At 44.4% G+C, this 22,181-nt stretch overlaps 1 protein-coding gene across 1 annotated transcript in view; it reads left to right on the top strand.

Annotated features, from left to right (window-relative positions):
• Positions 1-22,181, top strand: part of HEATR1 (HEAT repeat containing 1) — a 171,667-nt gene that overhangs the window by 19,866 nt on the left and 129,620 nt on the right. The window contains exons 6-9 of the mRNA XM_088477396.1: positions 5,507-5,647; positions 6,899-7,110; positions 10,810-10,943; positions 15,990-16,092. Of these exons, the coding sequence (XP_088333522.1) occupies positions 5,507-5,647; positions 6,899-7,110; positions 10,810-10,943; positions 15,990-16,092 (590 nt within the window). The remainder of the gene's footprint in view (positions 1-5,506; positions 5,648-6,898; positions 7,111-10,809; positions 10,944-15,989; positions 16,093-22,181) is intronic.

Raw genomic sequence — 22,181 nt, 5'->3', positions numbered from 1 at the left:
GGGAGTTTTAGATTTGTGAGGAGTGTGTCCAAACTGAGCTCTAAATTGCAGTGTAAAAATAAAGCTGTGCAGTATTTGTGGGCTACATGCAAAAGCAGCCAGTATTTACCCTACATGCAAAATAAAATGTATGCATTTGCACCCCTTGCATTGCAATATGGTTTTTCCTGGTTTGGGCTCTTTCTCACTCTATTCCCAAAGCTGAATCAGGCCCAAAGTCTCCACCCAGAAGTTTTTCATCAAAGGCTTTGCCAGAGCCCAAGCAACACGCCAAGCTCTGGATAAAGCCATTCATACATTAATCACCTCATGTTTAGTCAACCCAGCGCTGGAACGGCAGAAGGGAACAAGGTTTCCTTTCAAGTCTTTTCTTGGTTCAAAAAACACAGATCATTCTGCCTATTTTAAACCTCAAGAACCTGAACCTCCAGGTTTGGTTAGATTCTCTGAGATCTGTCATAGACATGGAACAGACCAAGTTCATGGTCTCCATTGACATCAAGCAACGCTGTACAGAGCCTCGACTGAGCAGCTAATATCTGTTAGCTGCCTGGTCTTTGGCAGATTGTGAGCTTTTTGTGCTAAAGGTGCTAGTTTTGGAGCAAAAGTGCAATGCAATGTTGCTTCTGAAATAACCCACAGACACAGGCTGCTTTGGAGGTGCCCCCAATACCTAGTGTTTTCCATAGTGTAAAAAAGGAAAAATAATTTTTAGTACTTAACGTTAATTCTTCTCTGAATCGATTTGTAGACACTGTGTCCCCGGGATGCAATCGGGAAACCGGCTGACGTGATCCCGACTGTTTTATCCTGGCGTGGGTTAAATGACAGTAGTCTATATGTAGACGCCTATCATTTTCCCGAAGCCGGGCGCCGCGAGCAGACAGCCACGGGAGGGGGGGGGGGGGGTTAGGTTTAGCGCACCCGGGGGGGACTTAGGGTTAGGCACCCCCCGGGGGACTTAGGTTCAGGCTAGGGGGAGGGAGGGTTAGAGTTAGGCATCCCCGGGGGGGACTTAGGGTTAGGCACCCCCCGGAGGACTTAGGTGTATTCAGCGGGGAGGGGGGGTTAGGGTTAGGCACTTACAGGGGGGAGGTTAGGGTTAGGCACCCCTAAGGAGGGTTAGGGGGGTTAGGTTAGTTATTACTTACCTGAGGACGTTCGGGATTTCCAGCGCTCTCTGGCTGCCGGGATCTGTTCATCTGTCGGGCTGCTGCTGCCGGGAATCGAACCATGCGGCCGGCGGTATTCATACCAATTCCGTGTCCCCAACCCTTTATGCTTTAGTCCTCCTGTAGATGTTTACCATGTTGATTGTTTCAGAGACTGCTGCTGTCTTCTTTCTTTCATCCATGGTGGAGTTCCCTGTAGGGTGACGATATAGAAGGGGAAGAGTTACAAATACAGTGCAGAATTTATTGTTACTGCTAATTTCATGGCTGAACCTTTATATATAACTATCATCTAGTGATGTCCATTGGGTTTAGAGAAAAGGGTTTTGAGTAAGTACAATAATCTTAGTTTATTATTGGTTTGAAGAGCATGACCCTAATGATATCCATATTTGATGCCTTCTCAGCACAGTATCTGAACTCCATTGTGTATTAATGGTATATTCTGGAACAGTGCTTGATGCAGCATTTTCAACCACGATTATCATGATACTGAGGATAATACAATTGTCTTATTGAGCATGTAAAGCACTATGCGATACAAAATTATTTTGAAGTTTATGTATTGAGTGAGTAAAATGTGTCAATACAGGGTAGTGTATCTGCACAGGGAATACAGGGTAGTGTCTCTGTGCACAGGGAATACAGGGTAGTGTCTCTGTGCACAGGGAATACAGGGTAGTGTCTCTGTGCACAGGGAATACAGGGTAGTGTCTCTGTGCACAGGGAATACAGGGTAGTGTCTCTGTGCACAGGGAATACAGGGTAGTGTCTCTGTGCACAGGGAATACAGGGTAGTGTCTCTGCACAGGGTAGTGTCTCTGTGCTCAGGGAACACAGGGTAGTGTCTCTGTGCTCAGGGAACACAGGGTAGTGTCTCTGTGCACAGGGAACACAGGGTAGTGTCTCTGTGCACAGGGAACACAGGGTAGTGTCTCTGTGCACAGGGAACACAGGGTAGTGTCTCTGTGCACAGGGAATACAGGGTAGTGTCTCTGTGCACAGGGAATACAGGGTAGTGTCTCTGTGCACAGGGAATACAGGGTAGTGTCTCTGTGCACAGGGAATACAGGGTAGTGTCTCTGTGCACAGGGAATACAGGGTAGTGTCTCTGTGCACAGGGAATACAGGGTAGTGTCTCTGTGCACAGGGAATACAGGGTAGTGTCTCTGCACAGGGTAGTGTCTCTGTGCACAGGGAATACAGGGTAGTGTCTCTGTGCACAGGGAATACAGGGTAGTGTCTCTGCACAAAGAATACAGGGTAGTGTCTCTGTGCACAGGGAATACAGGGTAGTGTCTCTGTGCTCAGGGAACACAGGGTAGTGTCTCTGTGCTCAGGGAACACAGGGTAGTGTCTCTGTGCTCAGGGAACACAGGGTAGTGTCTCTGTGCTCAGGGAACACAGGGTAGTGTCTCTGTGCACAGTGAACACAGGGTAGTGTCTCTGTGCACAGGGAACACAGGGTAGTGTCTCTGTGCACAGGGAATACAGGGTAGTGTCTCTGTGCACAGGGAATACAGGGTAGTGTCTCTGTGCACAGGGAATACAGGGTAGTGTCTCTGTGCACAGGGAATACAGGGTAGTGTCTCTGTGCACAGGGAATACAGGGTAGTGTCTCTGTGCACAGGGAATACAGGGTAGTGTCTCTGTGCACAGGGAATACAGGGTAGTGTCTCTGTGCACAGGGAATACAGGGTAGTGTCTCTGTGCACAGGGAATACAGGGTAGTGTCTCTGTGCACAGGGAATACAGGGTAGTGTCTCTGTGCACAGGAAATACAGGGTAGTGTCTCTGTGCACAGGGAATACAGGGTAGTGTCTCTGTGCACAGGGAATACAGGGTAGTGTCTCTGTGCACAGGGAATACAGGGTAGTGTCTCTGTGCACAGGGAATACAGGGTAGTGCCTCTGTGGTCAGGGAATACAGGGTAGTGTCTCAGGGAATACAGGGTAGTGTCTCAGGGAATACAGTGTAGTGTCTCTGTGCACAGGGAATACAGGGTAGTGTCTCTGTGCACAGGGAATACAGGGTAGTGCCTCTGTGGTCAGGGAATACAGGGTAGTGTCTCAGGGAATACAGGGTAGTGTCTCAGGGAATACAGGGTAGTGTCTCTGTGCACAGGGAATACAGGGTAGTGTCTCTGTGCACAGGGAATACAGGGTAGTGTCTCTGTGCACAGGGAATACAGGGTAGTGTCTCTGTGCACAGGGAATACAGGGTAGTGCCTCTGTGGTCAGGGAATACAGGGTAGTGTCTCAGGGAATACAGGGTAGTGTCTCAGGGAATACAGGGTAGTGTCTCTGTGCACAGGGAATACAGGGTAGTGTCTCTGTGCACAGGGAATACAGGGTAGTGCCTCTGTGGTCAGGGAATACAGGGTAGTGTCTCAGGGAATACAGGGTAGTGTCTCAGGGAATACAGGGTAGTGTCTCTGTGCACAGGGAATACAGGGTAGTGTCTCTGTGCACAGGGAATACAGGGTAGTGTCTCTGTGGTCAGGGAATACGAATACAGGGTAGTGTCTCTGTGCTCACATGTGCAGGAGCTGTATGTACTGGAGCTATCCCACTTCCTACAGGTTTCAGGATAGATCAATGGCTTAGTGCCAGTGCTGCACCTATGTATATGAATGTGATGTCTATGAGGTGACACTATGTGTGTGGACATAAAGCAGGATACAATATTGAGCTATAGGCTTTTTATCAGTGAACGTGCACGCTTGCAATATTCAAAAAGTGAAAGTAAGCCAACACTGAGGGGGGAATTCAATTCAGCGAGTTATTGGGTGCCAGAGGGAGCAATTCAATTGTTGCTCCGTTCAGGGCACGAATAGCAGCTGGAGCTCACATTTCTGCTCACAGACTCCTGAGGGAGCGAGCAGAAATGTGCAATAAGGTGGCACTGTGGGTGCCCAAAGCAGTACTTTAGATGGGTTGAGCCAATTTGCGCAGTTAAATATGGTGCTTCTGGGCGCGCCCACTTTGCACTCGCGTCCTATGGGGAGAACAATTGAGTTGCTCCAATGAGCATCCACGAAACAATTGAATCACATTGTTGTGAATAGCAAAAATGATGTTCTAGGTTGCCTAGATTTGCGCACAGCAGATGAAATACATTCCACCCAAAGGGCCTGATTCAGAGATGGACGCTAATGCGATCGCAGCCACAATTCTGCGCAGAACGCAGCTGCGATATCTGAACAATTCCAAAGCGAACCCGAGCATAAGGACGCCCACTCCTGCCTTCTCACATGCGTACGACGTCGCTTACAGGCGTAAATATGGTAACATCAACACACATCGAGCGGCCATCTACCCATGCGGCAGGTCTGACCTGCCGCAGATTTGGCAGTTCTCCCAAAGCGCAGTGGCTAATTTATGCACTCCCATTTTCGCGTGCGCAGTGCGGCTTACACGCATGCGCAATGACAAACAAATGTACATGATCGCCATTGCGTTCATCTCTGAATCAGGCCCGAAGCCTGTTTTAATACTGTCTCCCTTATTCTGTTGCCTTATGCTGATGCAGTGTATGCAGTAAGGTTACTGCTTGTCTGCAGTTGACCTATCTCCCTGCTAGAAATCGCGTACTTACCGGTAAGCGTAGTTCTTATACATTCACAGTTGGGTTGTGTATGATTGGTTTTGGTCTCGGCAGTATATTCCCTGTATGATTACATGCTTTTGGGAGGTGATCCTTTCTTATAATGCCGGGCTTATTTAGGATACTTCTCTCAGTCCCCGTTCCTGGCTGGGACATGGAAAGTATGAAGACTAATTTGTCATATTCCATTGAATTAGGTGTTTATCAAGTCAATGCGTATTGACAAGTGCGTCTTATTCAGGTCCACCCTTAGCCATATGCCTAGGTGCAGCATTGGCACTAAACCCATTGATCTAAAATGTTTTCTTTATACTGTTTCTTGATTTGATCATTATACAATATGGCATGCTATTTGCTGATTTTTAACAACTTTTGGGTTTTATCCTGTTTAGCACATGTGTTCACTATATACATTACTCAGTTCCTACTTAGTGGCATGGCCTAGAATATCGCTGCAAGCTTGATTAGAAATTCCCAATGGCTTTGTTTCTGTCCAGTGTCTGCGCCCCTTAAGCCATTAATGTCTGTGTAGTTTGCAACTTGCTGATGTGATGTAATGGTAATAAATTAGTACTCTGCATTTTTTCTGAGTCCTAGTAGTGGACAGTGTTAATAAGATTTGTGTTTTACCTTTATGCAATTCAATGATATGTACATTTTAATAGTGATTTCAGCCATATTTAATAATCGGGCATATGAAATCCATGTAATTTCCTGTTTGTCTTCAGGTGATTCATGACCACACAGGAGACTCTGCCAAACTGAGGGTCTTGATGTCTTTTTATGCATCAACAATTGTGGCTGCTCTGGATGCTGCCGAGAAGATTTCTGACGCACTTGTTGCTAAACTTCTTCCTTATGTGCAAAAGGTATTAATACGCCAGTAATTGTAGTGTGTTCCTCCTTCCTGCTAACTTAGAGATGTGGTATAGGTCCTGCCACTGGGATGACTGACATAAAGGTATTAATACACCAGTAATTGTAGCGTGTTCCTTCCTCCTGCTAACTTAGAGATGTGGTATAGGCCCTGCCACTGGGATGACTGACATAAAGGTATTAATACACTAGTAATTGTAGCGTGTTCCTTCCTCCTGCTATCTTAGAGATGTGGTATAGGCCCTGCCACTGGGATGACTGACATAAAGGTATTAATACACCAGTAATTGTAGTGTGTTCCTCCCTCCTGCTTACTTAGAGATGTGGTATAGGTTCTGCCACTGGGATGACTGACATAAAGGTAAGACCCCTACTCCCTCCCGATTACTAACACCTTTATTATTTACAATAAATATTTAAGAATAAATGCTTTGCTCAGCAGCCAAGTTCCTGGTGTCATTCCTTATAAAGAACACATTAGAACACATCCCCATTCAGAACGACCACCTTACAGAGCTTTATGTATTGCATTACAGAGTGTATGTTTCTTATTTTGAGGACATGTTATCAGACCAGCTGGTATTCACCATTGTCTTAGCAGCACCTCCTGATAATTTTATATCAGAATGACATCACGGCAAGGGCCTGTAATAAGGGGGTTTGGCCATCCAATATCTTAAGCTGTCCGTGCAGACCCTAAGCATGCCCTAGTCATCAATGGTCCTTGACTGCTCTGTTATTTCAGGGTCTCCCTTTAGCTACAGTAGAGCAGACCGTTTTCTTTCTGCAGGGATCAAGCTCCCTCCCCAGCTTGATCATCAGCCACTATTATTACATACTGATAAATCAGATGTCACACACCTTTCAAGCCTCGTCCACTATTCTCCAGGTGCCGGCTGTACACGTCTCACCTGGTGATGTGTAGACCATCCTTAGTTACTGTTACAAGCGATCACTACTAAAATAGTACAATAAGAGGTGACAGCGTAAATTACAGTTCCTTACCAAATTGCAGAGAAGGTAAGTAACTATCCCCTAGTCCGACAGCCCGTTGCCTATGGGTCTAATATTCACTCCAGCTAAACCAGCGAATCAGGGGGATGGATGCTGAAGATGAATACGGGCCTCTCAAACTTTCTTTTAACGTTTTAATGATCATATAAGAACTGCTACATACTTGCACCATGAATATTCACTATCCGTATACCTTTTCTTTTTAACTAGCTCTGTGTTGTATGTTCTAGGGGTTGAAGTCATCTGTGGTGGATTACAAAGCTGCCACCTACATGATAACCTGCCAGTTAGCAGTAAAAACCATCATGGAGCCACACTTGGTTACAGCCCTGGCATCACAGATGAGCCGTACTCTGCTGAAAACGCCGTCTCTGGTGCGGGAGGGTGTGGGATGTCTCATCATACTTCTGCAGAAGCAGCAGTCAAATGATGTGGGCAAAAAGTGAGTAACATTGTGTACCAGTGTTTTTTTTTTGTTATTATAAAGGTATTACAGCACGCTAAATGCCAATTGTGTTTTAATGGCAATTGTTCTTAAATAGCATGCATTTCTAGCAGTTGCTATGCTCTAACACAAAAATGTATATATTGTGTACAGGAATTAGCTCTAATACAGATGTGGCCTAAGTACGCCATGCAGTGAGACTTGCCTGATGTGTGTGAGCCGCCAGGTCCTGTGCTACTCTGCTAGCGTTGGGCGATTTTTTTTTTTTGCAGAACATGTGTATAAGTGGCAATGTGATGCGACTAGGATGCAACAGCAGACTGTGCTGATTTATGTGATATGTGACACTTGTACATCCGTGTGCACCTGAGTCTGTATATGAAGCACAACTGAACTTGGAATGAAAAAGCTGCGGCCGCTACTTTGTAGCACTTCGTTCAGTGACAGGTGCACACAGATATACATGTGTCACATATCAAATTAATCAGCACAGGCAGCTGGTGCATCCTAGTCGCATCACATTGCGACTTAAAAAAAGATGCCCGGTGCTAGCAGAGTCTCACGGTACCTGGCATGCCGAGAGGGGCTTTTTAGCATGGTTGCAGCAAATATGTATAAGGACACATCTGTAGCATAAAATTAGGTATCACATTTTAGTGCATTGGATGGAGTCACATGGTAGTATTCTTGTAAGAGAATTGTACATTTTCTCTTACTAACCAATGATGGTGTCTAATTTTCCCTGGCACGTTCTGTGTGCGCCACCTTTTATGCTAATCACCTTTTACTTGATAAACAGGCTCCACCCACTTATTAAAAATGGCTTACTTTAGTGCTGCTCCATAGATGGCTATATACCATACAAATAAATGATCACCTGACACACTTTCTTTGACGCAGATGTAAATTATGCCCGCCACCACTGGACTTAAGTTATGTCATGTATATAGTTAACTACTACAACTGACTGACTGCTCACAGAGCGATCACATAACCCCATTACCGCTGAGGGTGAACCTTCTAGTCACCGCATTTCTGGTTTTAGAATGTGGCAGCACATTCCTCTTCACCTTAGGGTGACTTCATGTAGTTCTCCTACGGCTCCCTGGATGAACTTCTTGCAGGGAATGTGTGGCTTTCTGATCAGCTGATCACTTCCTTTAATTCCAGGACACCCACATGGGGCTTTAGGGGCCGATCTGGTCTTCTGGTAACATGAAAACTTGGATAACTCTTTGGGAGTGAAAGGACTTTAATATATCCCTCTTGTAGCCTATTAGAGAGCATTGTTGCTCTCAGATAACCTATATGCACTCAGGCAGGTGACAGGGGGCAAGATGTACCTAGCCTTGGAGAGTAATAAAGTACCAACCAATCAGCACCTAACTCATTTTCAAACACAGCCGTATTCAATATTAGCCGAGCCACGATACTTTTTCGCGGCCCGGACTTTCCGCCTACTTCGCCTGTTTTGTAGGCGAAAAAGTATCGCGGCCGTCCCGGCTTTACCCCGTATTCAATATAGAAGTATGCGAAAACGGGAACCACTGAAACAAGCGGAAAATACTGTCAGTTTTGGGGAAATCAGCGTGACACCCCCCCAAAAGATGCTCTGACATGGGGGTTCCCTATGGTACCCCCCAATTTGGCTTGCTGAAGGTGTTTGGTGTTTTTAAACGGGCTCAATAGCTGCTAAATAGCGTTTTTCTATACGTGATGCAGAATAGTATTTAGGAGATTTTTTCCAGAAAATAACTTTTCCCAGCAAATTTGGGGTACTTGAAAATGGGGGTCAGCATATTTAAAAGTTGCTAAAGTTAAGTTGAAAAAGCTGTGGAAAATCCACCTGTCGCAAGCACCTGCATCCATAAAACACTTGGGGCATACTTGGGGACCCACCAGAGTCAAGTTCGCTCGTTTTTAAGTTTGTACCCCAACTTTTTTTTTTGCCCCCTTTTTCAAAGTCATTTTTTGGGGTGTCCTTAAGTGTTTTTTTTTTTTTTTTTAATTTTGACACAGTTTACCTTTGGAGGACTGTCTGAAGGCTGCACGTTGCCCCCAAAACCCCAGTTCTGCACTTTTTCCGCCTCCCATGCATAGGCAAAACTTTTCCGCCTCAAATTGAATACGGCCCACAGCCTGTAACATGGCACTTAGGAGCTTATTGACTTGTACTTTACTTTATCACTCTCCAATGCTTAGTACATCTCCCCCAGGGTGTGGCATTGACATTCAGAATGTTGACACTAGGAATGTTGATATGGGCGGATGTTATATTGTCATGTGACATGTTGAATGACATGCTTTTTATGTCAACACTGTGAATCTCTACATAGCTTTTTTATTTTTTTTAGCTAAGCCCTAAACCTAAATCTAGCACTAAAATGTACTGTCGACATGCACAATGTCAATAAAGTGAACGTTTCCACATATTGTCTGTTGACATTCTGAACATGTTGACTTTCTGATTGTCAGCATAGTGACTGGATACTGGTGACAGATCCTGCCTCCTTTCAATAACCGTATAGAAAAAAAGTTTAATCATTGGTAGAATTAAATCAAACTATTAAAAAAACAAAGAAAAAATGGAAAATGTTAGAAGATAAAGGGCCTGGTTCCGAGATGTACCAATGGCGATATTTACACGGAACAAGTGATTGTATGCTATTGCGCATGCACAAAAGCCACTCTGCACACGCAGTGATTGTTTTGCGATTACGTTTGTATAGAGGAACCATTTTCAGCGTGAGTGACAGTCACTGGGGGGAGGATTAGAAGAACGCAGGTGCGTCTGACAGTTTAAACGCTGTTGCATGAGAGCTCTCTGCGTGTCAGGAGAGCTGCGGTGTTTGTGGCTGGTCAGACTTGCCGCATATGCAGCATGGCTGCCCGATGTGCGTCAATAGTACAGATGTTTACGCTGTTGTATGTCATTGGACGGATATGAGAAGGTAGCAGTGGGCGTCCCTATACTTGGCTGTGCTGTGGAAAGCATTAGCATATTTTAGCAACTGCGATCTGTGAGAGAATACAGTTGCGATTGCATTACTGTCCATCTTTGAATCAGGTCCATAATGCACAGTTCAAAATGCGTGCATACTGTATATCAGTATGGTCTATGAACTTAACAACACTACTATAGTTCACACATTTGGTATCCCTATAAACGTAAGAAGTCACAGACAAAATATTAGGGCATCATTTTAGGGTAACGCTAGTTGTGTTAAAGTAGTAAAGATTAGGGTTTAATGTAATTTTCCTATTAATGAGTTTGCAACCATGTGTAATTTATGATCTTACAGATGAATATTTTATGATTAGTGGCCATTTTCTTATTTACTTTATGATTTTAACATTTTCAGCTGTAAACACAGTTTTTCTGCCCAATTGTTATGAAATGTGTATAGAGCACTGGTATCAGGAGCATAGCAATAAAGCAATGACAAAGGTTTTACATTCTAGTTATATAATTTCACAAAATCTTTGAATTGGGGGTTACAATGACTTTTTACTATATGTTTAAATGGCACAGACAACACTGTTACAATGGCTTGGTGACCTCAGGTGTAAAGCGAATTCAGATCTGCCAGTGAAAGGTTTAAACCAGCCTTTCATTGTTTACTATTCATTTGCATTGGGTAAAGCCTGTTTAGGCCATTTCATGTTTATAACGTCCTGTGTGTTGCTGTTCCCTAGGCCATTTGTTCATCTGTGCAAGGTTCCTGACTTCATCAACATACTACAGGATATCTCCAGCTCCTATGATACATACTCATTGTTACAATATCTCCTACCAAACCTAGTATGTGCAATTATTCTTTCATCTGCAGGTATGTGGGTCATGTTTCTGCAATATATAAATAAGCTGATGTTAAAATATGATGTATAAACTCTTTCAAACCATTTTAATACAGTATGTGTATAAACAGTGAAATCTCGTATCATCTGTATTAATCGGTTAGTTCTGATATCCCTTTTATTGTTCAGTTGGAGAAATGTGTTCATTAGAAGAACTGATTGTAAGTTATTAAAGATAAGAGAAGTTATTATGGGGTATTAGAAGTTACCACTGTGTTTCATGCCTTTTTATTGACACATAACTCCTATGTTTAGTCTAATGTCACAGTAGGGAGTGTAATATCCCATATATTTACACAAATATCACCTCATTCTATATTAAGCCACTACTGGGTACAATAGTCAGCCGCCTCTATGGCAATTTAGTAAACCTATGGTCTGATTCAGCATGAATCACAATTGCAACCGCGTACACAGATTGGCCGATGGTGCGTACTGCCATGCTTATGCACCGCAGTGCGCAGGTTAGGATTGCGATCATGCACACAGATAGAAAGCCATCACAGAGTAGTGACTGGACGTCAGTGTTTGGCGGTGGTGACGATGGAGTGGTTGGAGAAAAGCAGGCGTGCCTGTACGTTTGAACGCCTTTGCATGGGCGTGCATAAATTAGCCACTGCGACGTCATATGCAGAGTACTCACTGCGTGCGAAGAGGATAGCAATTTCTGAGACAGGTCAGAGCTGTTGTAATTCTGCCTGAGGGTCCAATGTTACCAATGTATACACAGGACTGCGAGGAATTGCGGATGTGAGACAGCGGTAGTGGGCGTCTCTATGCTGGCTAAGCGGTTGCAAATCTTAACATACTTTTACAGCAGAATTGCGTGCAATTGCGCAGCAGCGATCGCAATAGTGATCCGTGCTGAATCAGGCCCTTATTGCATGTATTGCAAGCAAAAAAGAGAAAACAATGCAAGTGCACACTCTAGCCATGCTAAACCTAATAATAATACTGCTATATTACATCAAAGAGGTTCTTAGAATAATAATGCCCATAATTATGGGCCTGCCCACCGCATCCAGGTGACCTATCAGGCAGGTGCCTAGCACATCTATGGAACAAATACAGGACACGGGACCCTCCAGGCCAACCCAGAAGTACGGCCCCATGGCATCATACTAGTATGAGATTATAAGTGATAGGAGTTTATTTTTATTTATTTAACTATCATTTATAATCTCGTACTAGTATGATGCCGTGGGACGGTTCTACTGGGTTGGCCTGGGGGGTCCCGTGCCCTGTATTTGTTCCATAGGAGTGTTAGGGACCTGCCTGATAGAGGTCACCTGGATGCGGTGGGCAGGCCCATAATTATGGCCATTATTATGCTAAGAACCTCTTTGATGCTATTTATCAGTTATATTATTAGGTTCAGCATGGTTAGAGTGTGCACTTCCATTTGTCTCTTTCTGCTTGCAGCACTAAAAGTCTCAGCAGGTAGCATCTCACATTGTGCTTAGGGTGTGCAATCTAGGGCCCCTCCCCCTATGCATCCTTATTGCATGTATGAAGGAAGCCTTTTGTTAGTTCATATTAATATTACAAGATCTTCTCTAACAATGGATGTAAAAGGTATAAATCGGTGGTCTCCAACCTGTAGCTCGTGGTCTTAATTTTGGTAGCTCACCTAGCTGCAGTACTGCCAAGTAAACTAGGAGGAAGTGACCTCTGACGTGTGCTCCCCCGTGGTGTCAACGCCATGGGTGGAGCCACAGGGAAGCACGTCAGGTGATTTCCGCAGCCTCTACAGCAATCACCCGACGTATTTCCCTGTGGTTCCACCCACGTCGTCTATGCTACGATGGAGCGAGTGACTCCAGCCCAGCCCTGACGGAAAATCACACAGCAGCCCTTGCCTATACAGTATCTATTGCTCCTCAATTAGTCTCCAAGGAGGTACGTGCAGTAAACAGTGAAATGTGCCTGAGCTTACATTTTATTTACAAACTACAACAATATCACTAATAATTAAATACATTGTTGTTTTCTATTAAACATTTTCTTTTTCTTTTCATTAAATTACCTTCTATTGTTCGATTATTAGACAGATTTTTTTTTACAATTTTAGTAGCTGTTCAGGAGGTTTAACTTTACTAAAGTAGCTCACAGCTCAAGGTTGGCGACCAGTGATATAAAGCTTTCATTCAGAAGGGGATTCCTACGGGACAGAGGAAGACTCCTCCAAAAATGAAAAAGAAAACACCTAGAAAATGTAATCTGGATAATGTATATATTTTGCTTAAACGCATCTATGGGGATGACTGAAATCTCAGCATCCATATTGGTACAAAGTAATGCAGCCACAAGAACAGAAGGCCTGATTCACTACGGATCGCAACTGTGATTACGCACGCAATGGGCCGATTGTTGCATTCTGCGTATGCATCGCAGTGCGCGAACCGGCCGGTGCGATCGGGAACTGAGATCGCAGTGACTACGCAAACCCATCGCGGAGTGATTGACAGGAAGTGACGTGGGGGGGAACGCAGGCGTGCCAGGGTGTTTGAACGCTGTTGCAGGGGCGTGCATAAATTAGCCACTGCGATGCCGTATGCAGCCTAAGAACTCATAGCATGTGATGAAGTTAGCAATTCCTGGTCAGAGCTTGTGCAAGTGTGCGATGGTACTTTATTGTACCGATGGTTTCACAGTCTTGCTAAATATTACGGATGTGTGTAAGGTAAAGGGGGCGTCCTTGTGTTGTGCGGCGGCATAGCGATTGCAATGGATTAGCATACTATTGCAATGAGACTCGCAATTGCGATCCCTCCTGAATCAGGCCCAGAGTTTTCCGGGAACATAAGGTGGTAAAAGATTAATCCATAAGAAATAGGAACAGGTAGAAAAAAACATCAGTACTATAAGACTGGAATGCACTTACACATTCATTCCTGAAGTGATCCTGTAATGCTGGCCTGGCCAAAAGTAAATCGCGAACTACCTGTAGCTCACGGAGCTCCCGCCAGTAGATCGCAACCACCTTGCTACATCAACTGGGAATACTGGTCTCTGAAACGATCAGAGGCTAAAGAAGCCTCTGATCGTTTCAGAGGCCAGCGATCCCAGTGATGCAGTGCGCGGGTGATGTCATGATGTCACACACGATGTTAGGAGCCTGCAGGCTCGACAGCCGGAGTACTGACTGCATAGAGCAGTGCCCAGCGTGAAGACAGGTAAGTACTGCACAGGGGATTTGAGCAGCTGTTCTGCACTGTGAGGGGGCACCAGTACTGGGGGTACTGCATAAAGGACACTACTGAGGGCAGTGCATGGGGCCACTACTTGGAGCACAACCACTGGGGCACTGTATAAAGGGAACTGCATAAGGTGCACAACTACAGGGGACATTGCCCTAATACAGAGGGCACTGCATAAGGGGCACAACTACAGGGGGAACTGCATAATGGGCACAACTACAGTGGGCATTGCATAAGGGACTCTAATACAGGGGGGCATTGCATAATGGGCACTACTAAAGTTGGCACTACTGTGGGGATTGTGTATAAGGGGCACTACTGTGTGTCGTGTGAGTAAGGGACACTATGTGGTGTAATGTGAATAAGATTGTGCTACTGTGTAGCGTAATTTGAATTGAGGATACTATGTGCGATCAGACGCCACATCCCTTGCTGCGATGTCTCCCCATTTTTGCATGCTGTGCCCCCTTTTTCAGGCTCAGTAGATCACGTAAGGTTTTTAGCTTTAAAAGTCCTAAAGTCTGGCCGCCCCTGCTGTAATGGAACCAGATTTATAAGTAGGTACATCCATATCCAGCTACAATTCCACTTGAAGACGGGCGAGTGCTTAGAGATCCTATGGATAGGAATATGGATTCTGTTCTCCAAAAACTTTCTACCACAATGAAATCAGGTTTTGCCATAGCTTAATTGATTAGAGCTCTCTAAGATTATGGGACCTGAGTATTTTGCAACAAGAGTATTATATACTCTATACAGATATTGATTAGCAACTAAGCAGGGAATACCCATTATATATGGGATTCATACAAAGAGAAATAGAATTCCTGTATGAAGCTCCTTGGACACCAAATCTTCAGCTAGATCTATGGTATCAACAGAAATTGCCAAAAGAGACACCTGGTTACCCCCATGGACAGCAATTGTCCAGTCTAAGCTGGGTTAACTTTTCTTTTGAAAATACTTTTCTATTTAGACACACTCTGGATTTTAGAATACTAAAATCCTCTAGAGGGCAATAAATTAGGGATTCAGAGACTCAAGGCGCTATAAACTAGGAAGGCGGTACAATAGGGCAATATGGTTTTCTATCTCCAAATAGCCGTTTTGGGTCTTCAAAAGTAAGTATGAAAGGCAAAATCCAGGAACCACAATTACTGTAGACCAGATCAGTCTCTTCTAACACCACAAGATTTGTATGCAAACAGATGGTTACATGAAAAGTGATGGCCTTCAAAAATTACCAGGAAGGCACCAGAAGCAGAGCTGTGACGTTAAAGGAAGCAAAACTGATCCATTTGGCGGAAAGAAACTAACAGTCATGAGAATGCAGTGGGCGATTATTTAAACTGGAGACAAGTCCATGAGAATTGACCCTACATATGGACATTTTTCAGCTGCTGTATTCCTCAGATGGCCATCACCAGAATACCAGATTAAAAAAAGATTCTTCTTTTGACACAATTCCAGGAACAGAAGGGGTTGATGGATGCCTTGTCTATCCATTGGAGGTTTGAGCTTGCCAATGTCTTCCTTCTGTTTCCTCATCTCTTGCCTACTGAGAGATCAAAGAAAACAGCGTACGAATGAACAATTCATCCATTTAGTCCAAACAGCCTGAATATGTGCATTATACTATGCACTCTAGCTGTGGTGTGTAACTGAAAGCTATGCTTTTGATAGTATGTGGTATATTGTATGATAAAAGGAAACTGTAAATATTCTAGATTTTGCCCAATATGTGTCCTTTGATGGATTCTTTTTGGAAAGAAGCAGTTGTTACCTGTTATTGAAGTATATATTGTTTTTTTTCCGCAGAGGACACTGTAGAGCAGGCAAATGCTGATGTGTGTAAGAGCAATCTTGAAGCAATACTCCATAACATACCACTAGAGAGAGACTTGGACAAGCTTTTAGCTAGGTAAGGAGGATTTTGAGAGTTTGTGTTTTTATAATGTTAAGTAAATATAGGGGAGAGATTAAATTATCCCCAATAAATTATCAGGGGTGAAAAAGGGAAATAGCAATTAGGCTCCCTTTTTCCCTGTGTTACCGGTGTTAACGCCCGTTAAATGAACGTGTTAACACACTGAATCCGTGAAAAGGTCACGGATTTGTGCGTTAACTGGCTGTTATCACCCGGTAACAGCACAGTTTCTGAGATTTCTTATGAATCCCATAAAGAAATAACCTGCAGTGATCAATTAGCCCGTAAATTACCGCAGCTAATTGAATCTCCCTCAATAGTTTTTTTTTCTCTTTCATCCATGGATGGCTTTGGGGGAACACTAGATATAAATGGTGCTGGAGGAGTCTAGACACTAGCTAAAACTTTACAACAATTTGTTCCTGACGTGTGTAATACTGTATTTAAACTAGGGATGTGCAGGCTCGGATAGGTTCGAGTTTGCACGTTGAGCTCGGATTTTTCCCTCCAAAAAAACAGAACTCAGAAAGAGGCAAAACGTCATCTTGCATGGACGAACATCATCATTCCTGGACAAAAGTCCAGGAATGATGATGTTCGTCCATGTAAGATGACGTTTTGCCTCTTTCTGAGTTCCGTTTTTTTTGAGGGAAAAATCCGAACTCAACGTGCAAACTCGAACCTATCCGAGCCTGCACATCCCTAATTTAAACTGAATGTACTTTATTGCTTTTTTTTTGTTTTTGTATCTATAATTGTGATGCTTCATTAAAGGAAAAAAAAAACTTTATAAAAACTAAAAATTTACAGCAAAGCTCCTCCTCCTCTAAACCCACCCCTGCCCTGGACAGCCAGTTCTTTTTAGTGCCCTCAGGTGCTGGGCACTGCTTTTTTTTTCTCAGCTGCTGTTGGAGCCGGGGTTTTACTTTGTGGTGGTGGTTTTTCCAGCGCTCATCCCAGCTGTCTCTCCGCCATTCCTGCCATGGCGCTGCAATCATTAGCCCCGGCCTTCCCTGTAGCACCTGGAGATGGAAGCTGCGGTCGAACCAGCCGCCTAATGCAAATGAGCTGTGCTGTGTAGTGCAGCAAGGTGATATAGTGAATTTCTTACACGTATGCTTACTTCTGATAACGTGGTACTTGCGCATAAAGGTATCTTTGATTATCCAATGCGTGGGTTCCTCACATTGGAATAGGGCTCGCCAACAAGTGCAAACATAGAAACGAAAACAAGGGAGTCACCCAGTTTAATATATAACCCACACAATGGGATGTTTATTAAACTAGCATGAAAAAAATATATATAAAAATTATAAAACCCTTCCATCAAGATGGACTAATGTTCAACTCTCTGTGTAAGAAATGCAATATATCACCTTTTCCCTCACTGATGGGTGAGATTTCATCAATGGAGTAGGAACTGAAGCTGGGAGTGGATCCGCGTTCACCTTTCTTCTTTTTGTGTTACACTACCTTGCGGTGGAGTGTACCCAGGAAGTGACTGTATTACCCTATTGTACTTTTCTTATCCTTTTCATGTACCTTGGATTACCTACATGGGAACATTTTGGAAACAAGTGACATGAACTACTGAAGGAACAACTCAAAAGCGCAAGTGAGGTGGTTGGTTTTTTTTGTATTCAGATTCAGAGCTTTCCGCAGCTTGGACCCGGTGGGCAATGCCATCTTCAGGTGGCATTGCCCAATAGAAGCCTATGGGCTTCTTTTGCAATGTGCTCTGAGAGATCTCCAATCGGATCCCTCCCAGATCCCCCCCCGGCGCGCACATCATACGGTGCATGCGCAAAGGGACTTCTGGTTCATAAAATTCTGTTCCCAACTACAGCTACACCTACAGATGTATCCTCATACACTTTGCGCCAAACAGTCATCCTCGGCGCGCCACGTCCTCTGCAACTTAGCTTGCGCCGAATGTCTTTTTTACTACAACGTGAGTCTAGGTCACAACATAATGGACGGAATGCGTCAAGCATCACATTTTGCATATGATGCTTCCCGCCACTCATCGCATGCATGCTGGCGTTGGTAACACTGGATATGCATGAAGATTTGTGAGTAAAATCGCAAAGGATAAGAGCTTTACTTTGCTATTTTACTCACAAATCTTCATGCATACCGGAGAAGGGAGCTTCTGTGCTTAAACACAGTTCCTGCAAAAACTGTCTGGACAAATTTGCTGGTGCGTCTCAAGATCACTGTGGCCTCTGTGATGCTTTGCCAGTGGGGATCTCCCTGCCAGAGTCCGTATCTGCTTCCATCTTGTCCTAGGCCATTCTAGAGCTTGTGAAGCAGTTGGGTAAATATAGAAATGTTAAATCCACACTGCTAATTAAGGACTCAGAGGATGCTCCTTCTCAGGAGGCCGCCTTATGAAAACACAAAAAGGAGTCTGTGACCTGTTCATGAGATTCTCTGCTCAGTTGGAGGATCTCATTGCTGAAACCTGGACCCATCCAAAAAGGTGTTTTCCAAGTCTCCAAACATGTTTTGACTTTTTAGCCTTTCCCTTTGATCAGGCTAGATGGGAAACTGCTCTCTCAGTGGCTGCCCCTATCGCCTAGTTAGTTAGGGCCACTCCTCTCCCTTTTAATGTGTCCTCTCTTAAGGATGACACAGAGAGGGCAAGACCTCTTCCTTTTGGTCCTTTCATCATCAGAGAAAAAATATTTAATCTGTCATCTCTGGGCCAGGGTTCCTCTTACAGGGGAGGTAAGTACAGACGCAAACAAGCTTGGGTGGGCCAGCTCCCAAGCCTGCAGACAAACAGCCTACATGATAGTGTGGACTCCCAACCTGGGGGTTCTTACAGTGGGATGTTGTCTTCTATTTTTCTCTGAGGTATGGCTGCAGACAACATCTGACTCTTTGGTATGAGTATCGTATCTTGAGGTTGTGTTTTATACTTGTAGATGATCTTTCCAAGCCAGTTTTTCATGACACTTCTTCTCAACCGCATCAAAACTCGGTCAGTAATCTTCTAGCCTCCAAACTCATCGCCTCAGTTCCACTGCCACACAGAGGGATTGGTTTCTACGCCAATTTCTTCTTCAGGGTCCATAGGGATCCCCAGGAATACCATGGGGTGTGTGTGGTTGGCGTGATCCGGGCACCAAACAGTCAAAGCTTTAGCTCCCAGGATGCACTGGTTCTCCTCCACATATACCCCGCCCCAGCCACAGGCAGACAGTTTTTTCAAAACCCATGGTATCCCTGTGGTCCCTATGGACTTCGAAGAAATAGAGTTAACAAAGGGAAGTCTACCATAACTTTTTTCCTTGTGCAAAAGCCGGATGGCTTTTTCAGTCACATCCTGAACCTGAATTCGCTCAATGTCTATCTCTGGGTTCCCAGGTTCAAGATGGAATCTCTCCAGGCCATCATGCATGGTTTGGAACCGGAGGATTGTATGGTGTCCCTGGATGTCAAGGACTCTTATTTTAATATTCCCATCCAGGAGGACAATTGGCCCTTCCTGTGCTTTGCACTTCTCTCAGATCATTACCGGTTTCAGGCCTTGCCCTTTGGATGGCCAACTGCAACTCGCATGTTTACGAAGGTAATGTCTGTGATGGCGGCTGCCATGCGGCTTCAGGGAGTAAGTAAGTCTCATTGCGGCTCAGTCTCCCATCTCCTTGCAGGTACGTCTCCTTTTGACGGACATTCCATGGGTATTCCCCTAACATACCTCTTTCCACCGGTGTCAAGGTTGCCTCTGGTACTCCACAAGCTGAATGAGGTCAGCCATCCTGCTGGCTCCAGATAGGCCTCACAGAGCCTGGTATGTATATCTTGGACAGATATCCACAGCTCCTTTTTTTTCGTGTCCCTCTTGGCATCTCCCTCTCAGACCGTACTTTCTCACTCGGGGTACTTTCCAGTACCCTGATCTCCCTCATCTGACTTTGATGGGATGACTCTTGAGACAGCCATCTTGACTGGGCGACCTTGCACACCAGGTTGGATTTTCTCCCTAAGGTAGTCTTCAAATTCTATATCAATTAGGAGATTGTGTACCTTCTCTTCCAGTGGCCAATGGGAAGGATCCGCCCTTGTCTCTTGCTTCGTTGAACATGTTAGGGCTCTTCGTATTTATGTGGACATGACCAAGACTTTCCTGTGCCCTGATTCTCTATTTGTGCGCTATGATAAGAGTGGTTGACTTGCTTCCAAGCAGACTACAGCTAGGTGGATTAAGGTGGTCTTCCGTCAGGCCTACTCTTGTGGTAACAAGCCTTGCTCCAGACTTGGTGATGGCCCACTCTGCCTATTGGCACTTCCTGACTGCTCAGCGTAGTACCTCTGGGGAGTTGCTTTACATGACAGCTATGTGAATTTAATATAATGAAAGCTACATTTGGGATAGGTACGGGATGCCAGGCGGTCAAAATCCCAACGCCGGCATCCCGACACCGTTAGGATACTGGCACCTGTCGGAAAGGCGTCCTAACCCTCCCCCTTTCCCTGTCCTAACCCTCCCTCCCCGGTGCCTGAACCTAACCTCCTCTCTAGTGCCTGAACATAACCTCCCCTCAACCCTGCTACTTACCTTCAGGATGCTGACAGTCTGGGTTCTGACAGGTGTTGTTATTCTGGTATCGGTATTCTAAGCACCTGCATCCCCTGTGTCGGAATACTGAACGTGTACTGTTACACTTTCATTAAATTCTACAAATTTGACACCTTTTGCCTCTGGAGATACCAGCTTTGTGCGAATGGTCATATGCACAGCACAGGAGCATTCTCACCATTAGGGGACAGGTTTGGGACGTCCCAGTGTTCTCCAGTTTTCCCCATGGATGAAAGAGAAAATGGGATTTTTACTTTTTTTTTTTCCTGATGAATCCTTTTCTCTGAACTCCATGGGGGACACTGGATGCCTGTCCATACGCCCCTGGCTTTTGGTTGGGGTTGTTTCTTGGATTTGCATGCATTTGGTGTGTCTGGTTTGGCTTTTCTTCTCTGTACTTTGGGCTTTATTAGTGATAACTGGCTGTCCAGGGCAGGGGGTGCGGTACAGGGGAGGAAGAGCCTGTGCTGGCAAGTTTTAACTATATAATGCCCAGTCTCCTCCTGCACCACCTATAACTAGTGTTCTCTAGTGTCCCCCCATGGAATTCAGAAAAAAGGATTTATCAGGTAAGAACCTAAATTCCATTTTAGTAATGTGTTTAATCTTTAGTATACTTCCAGTTTACCAACTCCTCCATTAGGCCATAGCATTAACAAAAGTATAGTTGGATAAATAATCATATGAATAAATGTGCCTTCAGATGTCAGCTGTAGTCTTTGTATATGTGTTTATATGTATATGACTAGTTCAATTTTGTCACGCATCTTCCCACTAAGGGCCGTATTCAATTAGCCGCGATAAGTCAGTTTCTGCGGAAAAGTATCGCCGATGACGTCATTTCGCCATGCGAAAAGTTTCCTCCGTATTCAATTCCAAATGCTTTTCGCTGGTGTGGAAACTCAATGCATTGGGACCCGTGATAAATTTTCGCCTATGAATAGGTGTTGAAAAAAAGTGCAGAATTGGGGTTTTGGTGTGCAAAGCTTCGGGAACCCCCTTGCACCCCTGGGACAGTCCCCCAAAGGTAAACTGCATTAAAAAAAAAGTTTCAAAAAGTCTTTTGATCACATCAAAAAATTACTTTCGTTTTGGGGATCGAAAAAAGTTCAAAGTTGGGAGACAAACATAAAAAGTAGCGAAATAGACTCCAGGGGGGTCCCCAAGTATACCTCAGGTGTTTTTAAGTTTGCAGGTGCTTGCGACGGGTGGATTTTTAACTATTTCTAAAAATACACTTTATCAACTTTAAAATATGCTAACCCCTATTTTCAGGTACCCCACATTTGCTGGGACTACTTATTTTGAGCAAAAACACCTGCTAAATGCCATTCTTTACCACTTATGCAAAACCGTGCAATAACAGCTCTTGAGAGCATTTAAGTACCCCAAATACCTTTAACAGGGCTATTCGGGGGTATCTAGAGTGATCCCCAATGTCAGTGCATCTTTTGGGGGGTGTCAGGCTGATTTCCCCAAATCTGACAGTACTTTT

The sequence above is a fragment of the Taudactylus pleione genome, unplaced genomic scaffold, assembly GCF_031769625.1.
Source record: "Taudactylus pleione unplaced genomic scaffold, aTauple2 ptg000201l, whole genome shotgun sequence".
NCBI lineage: Eukaryota > Metazoa > Chordata > Amphibia > Anura > Myobatrachidae > Taudactylus > Taudactylus pleione.
Note: the sequence above shows the minus strand (reverse complement) of the source record. Positions and strands in the feature narration are given on the sequence as shown.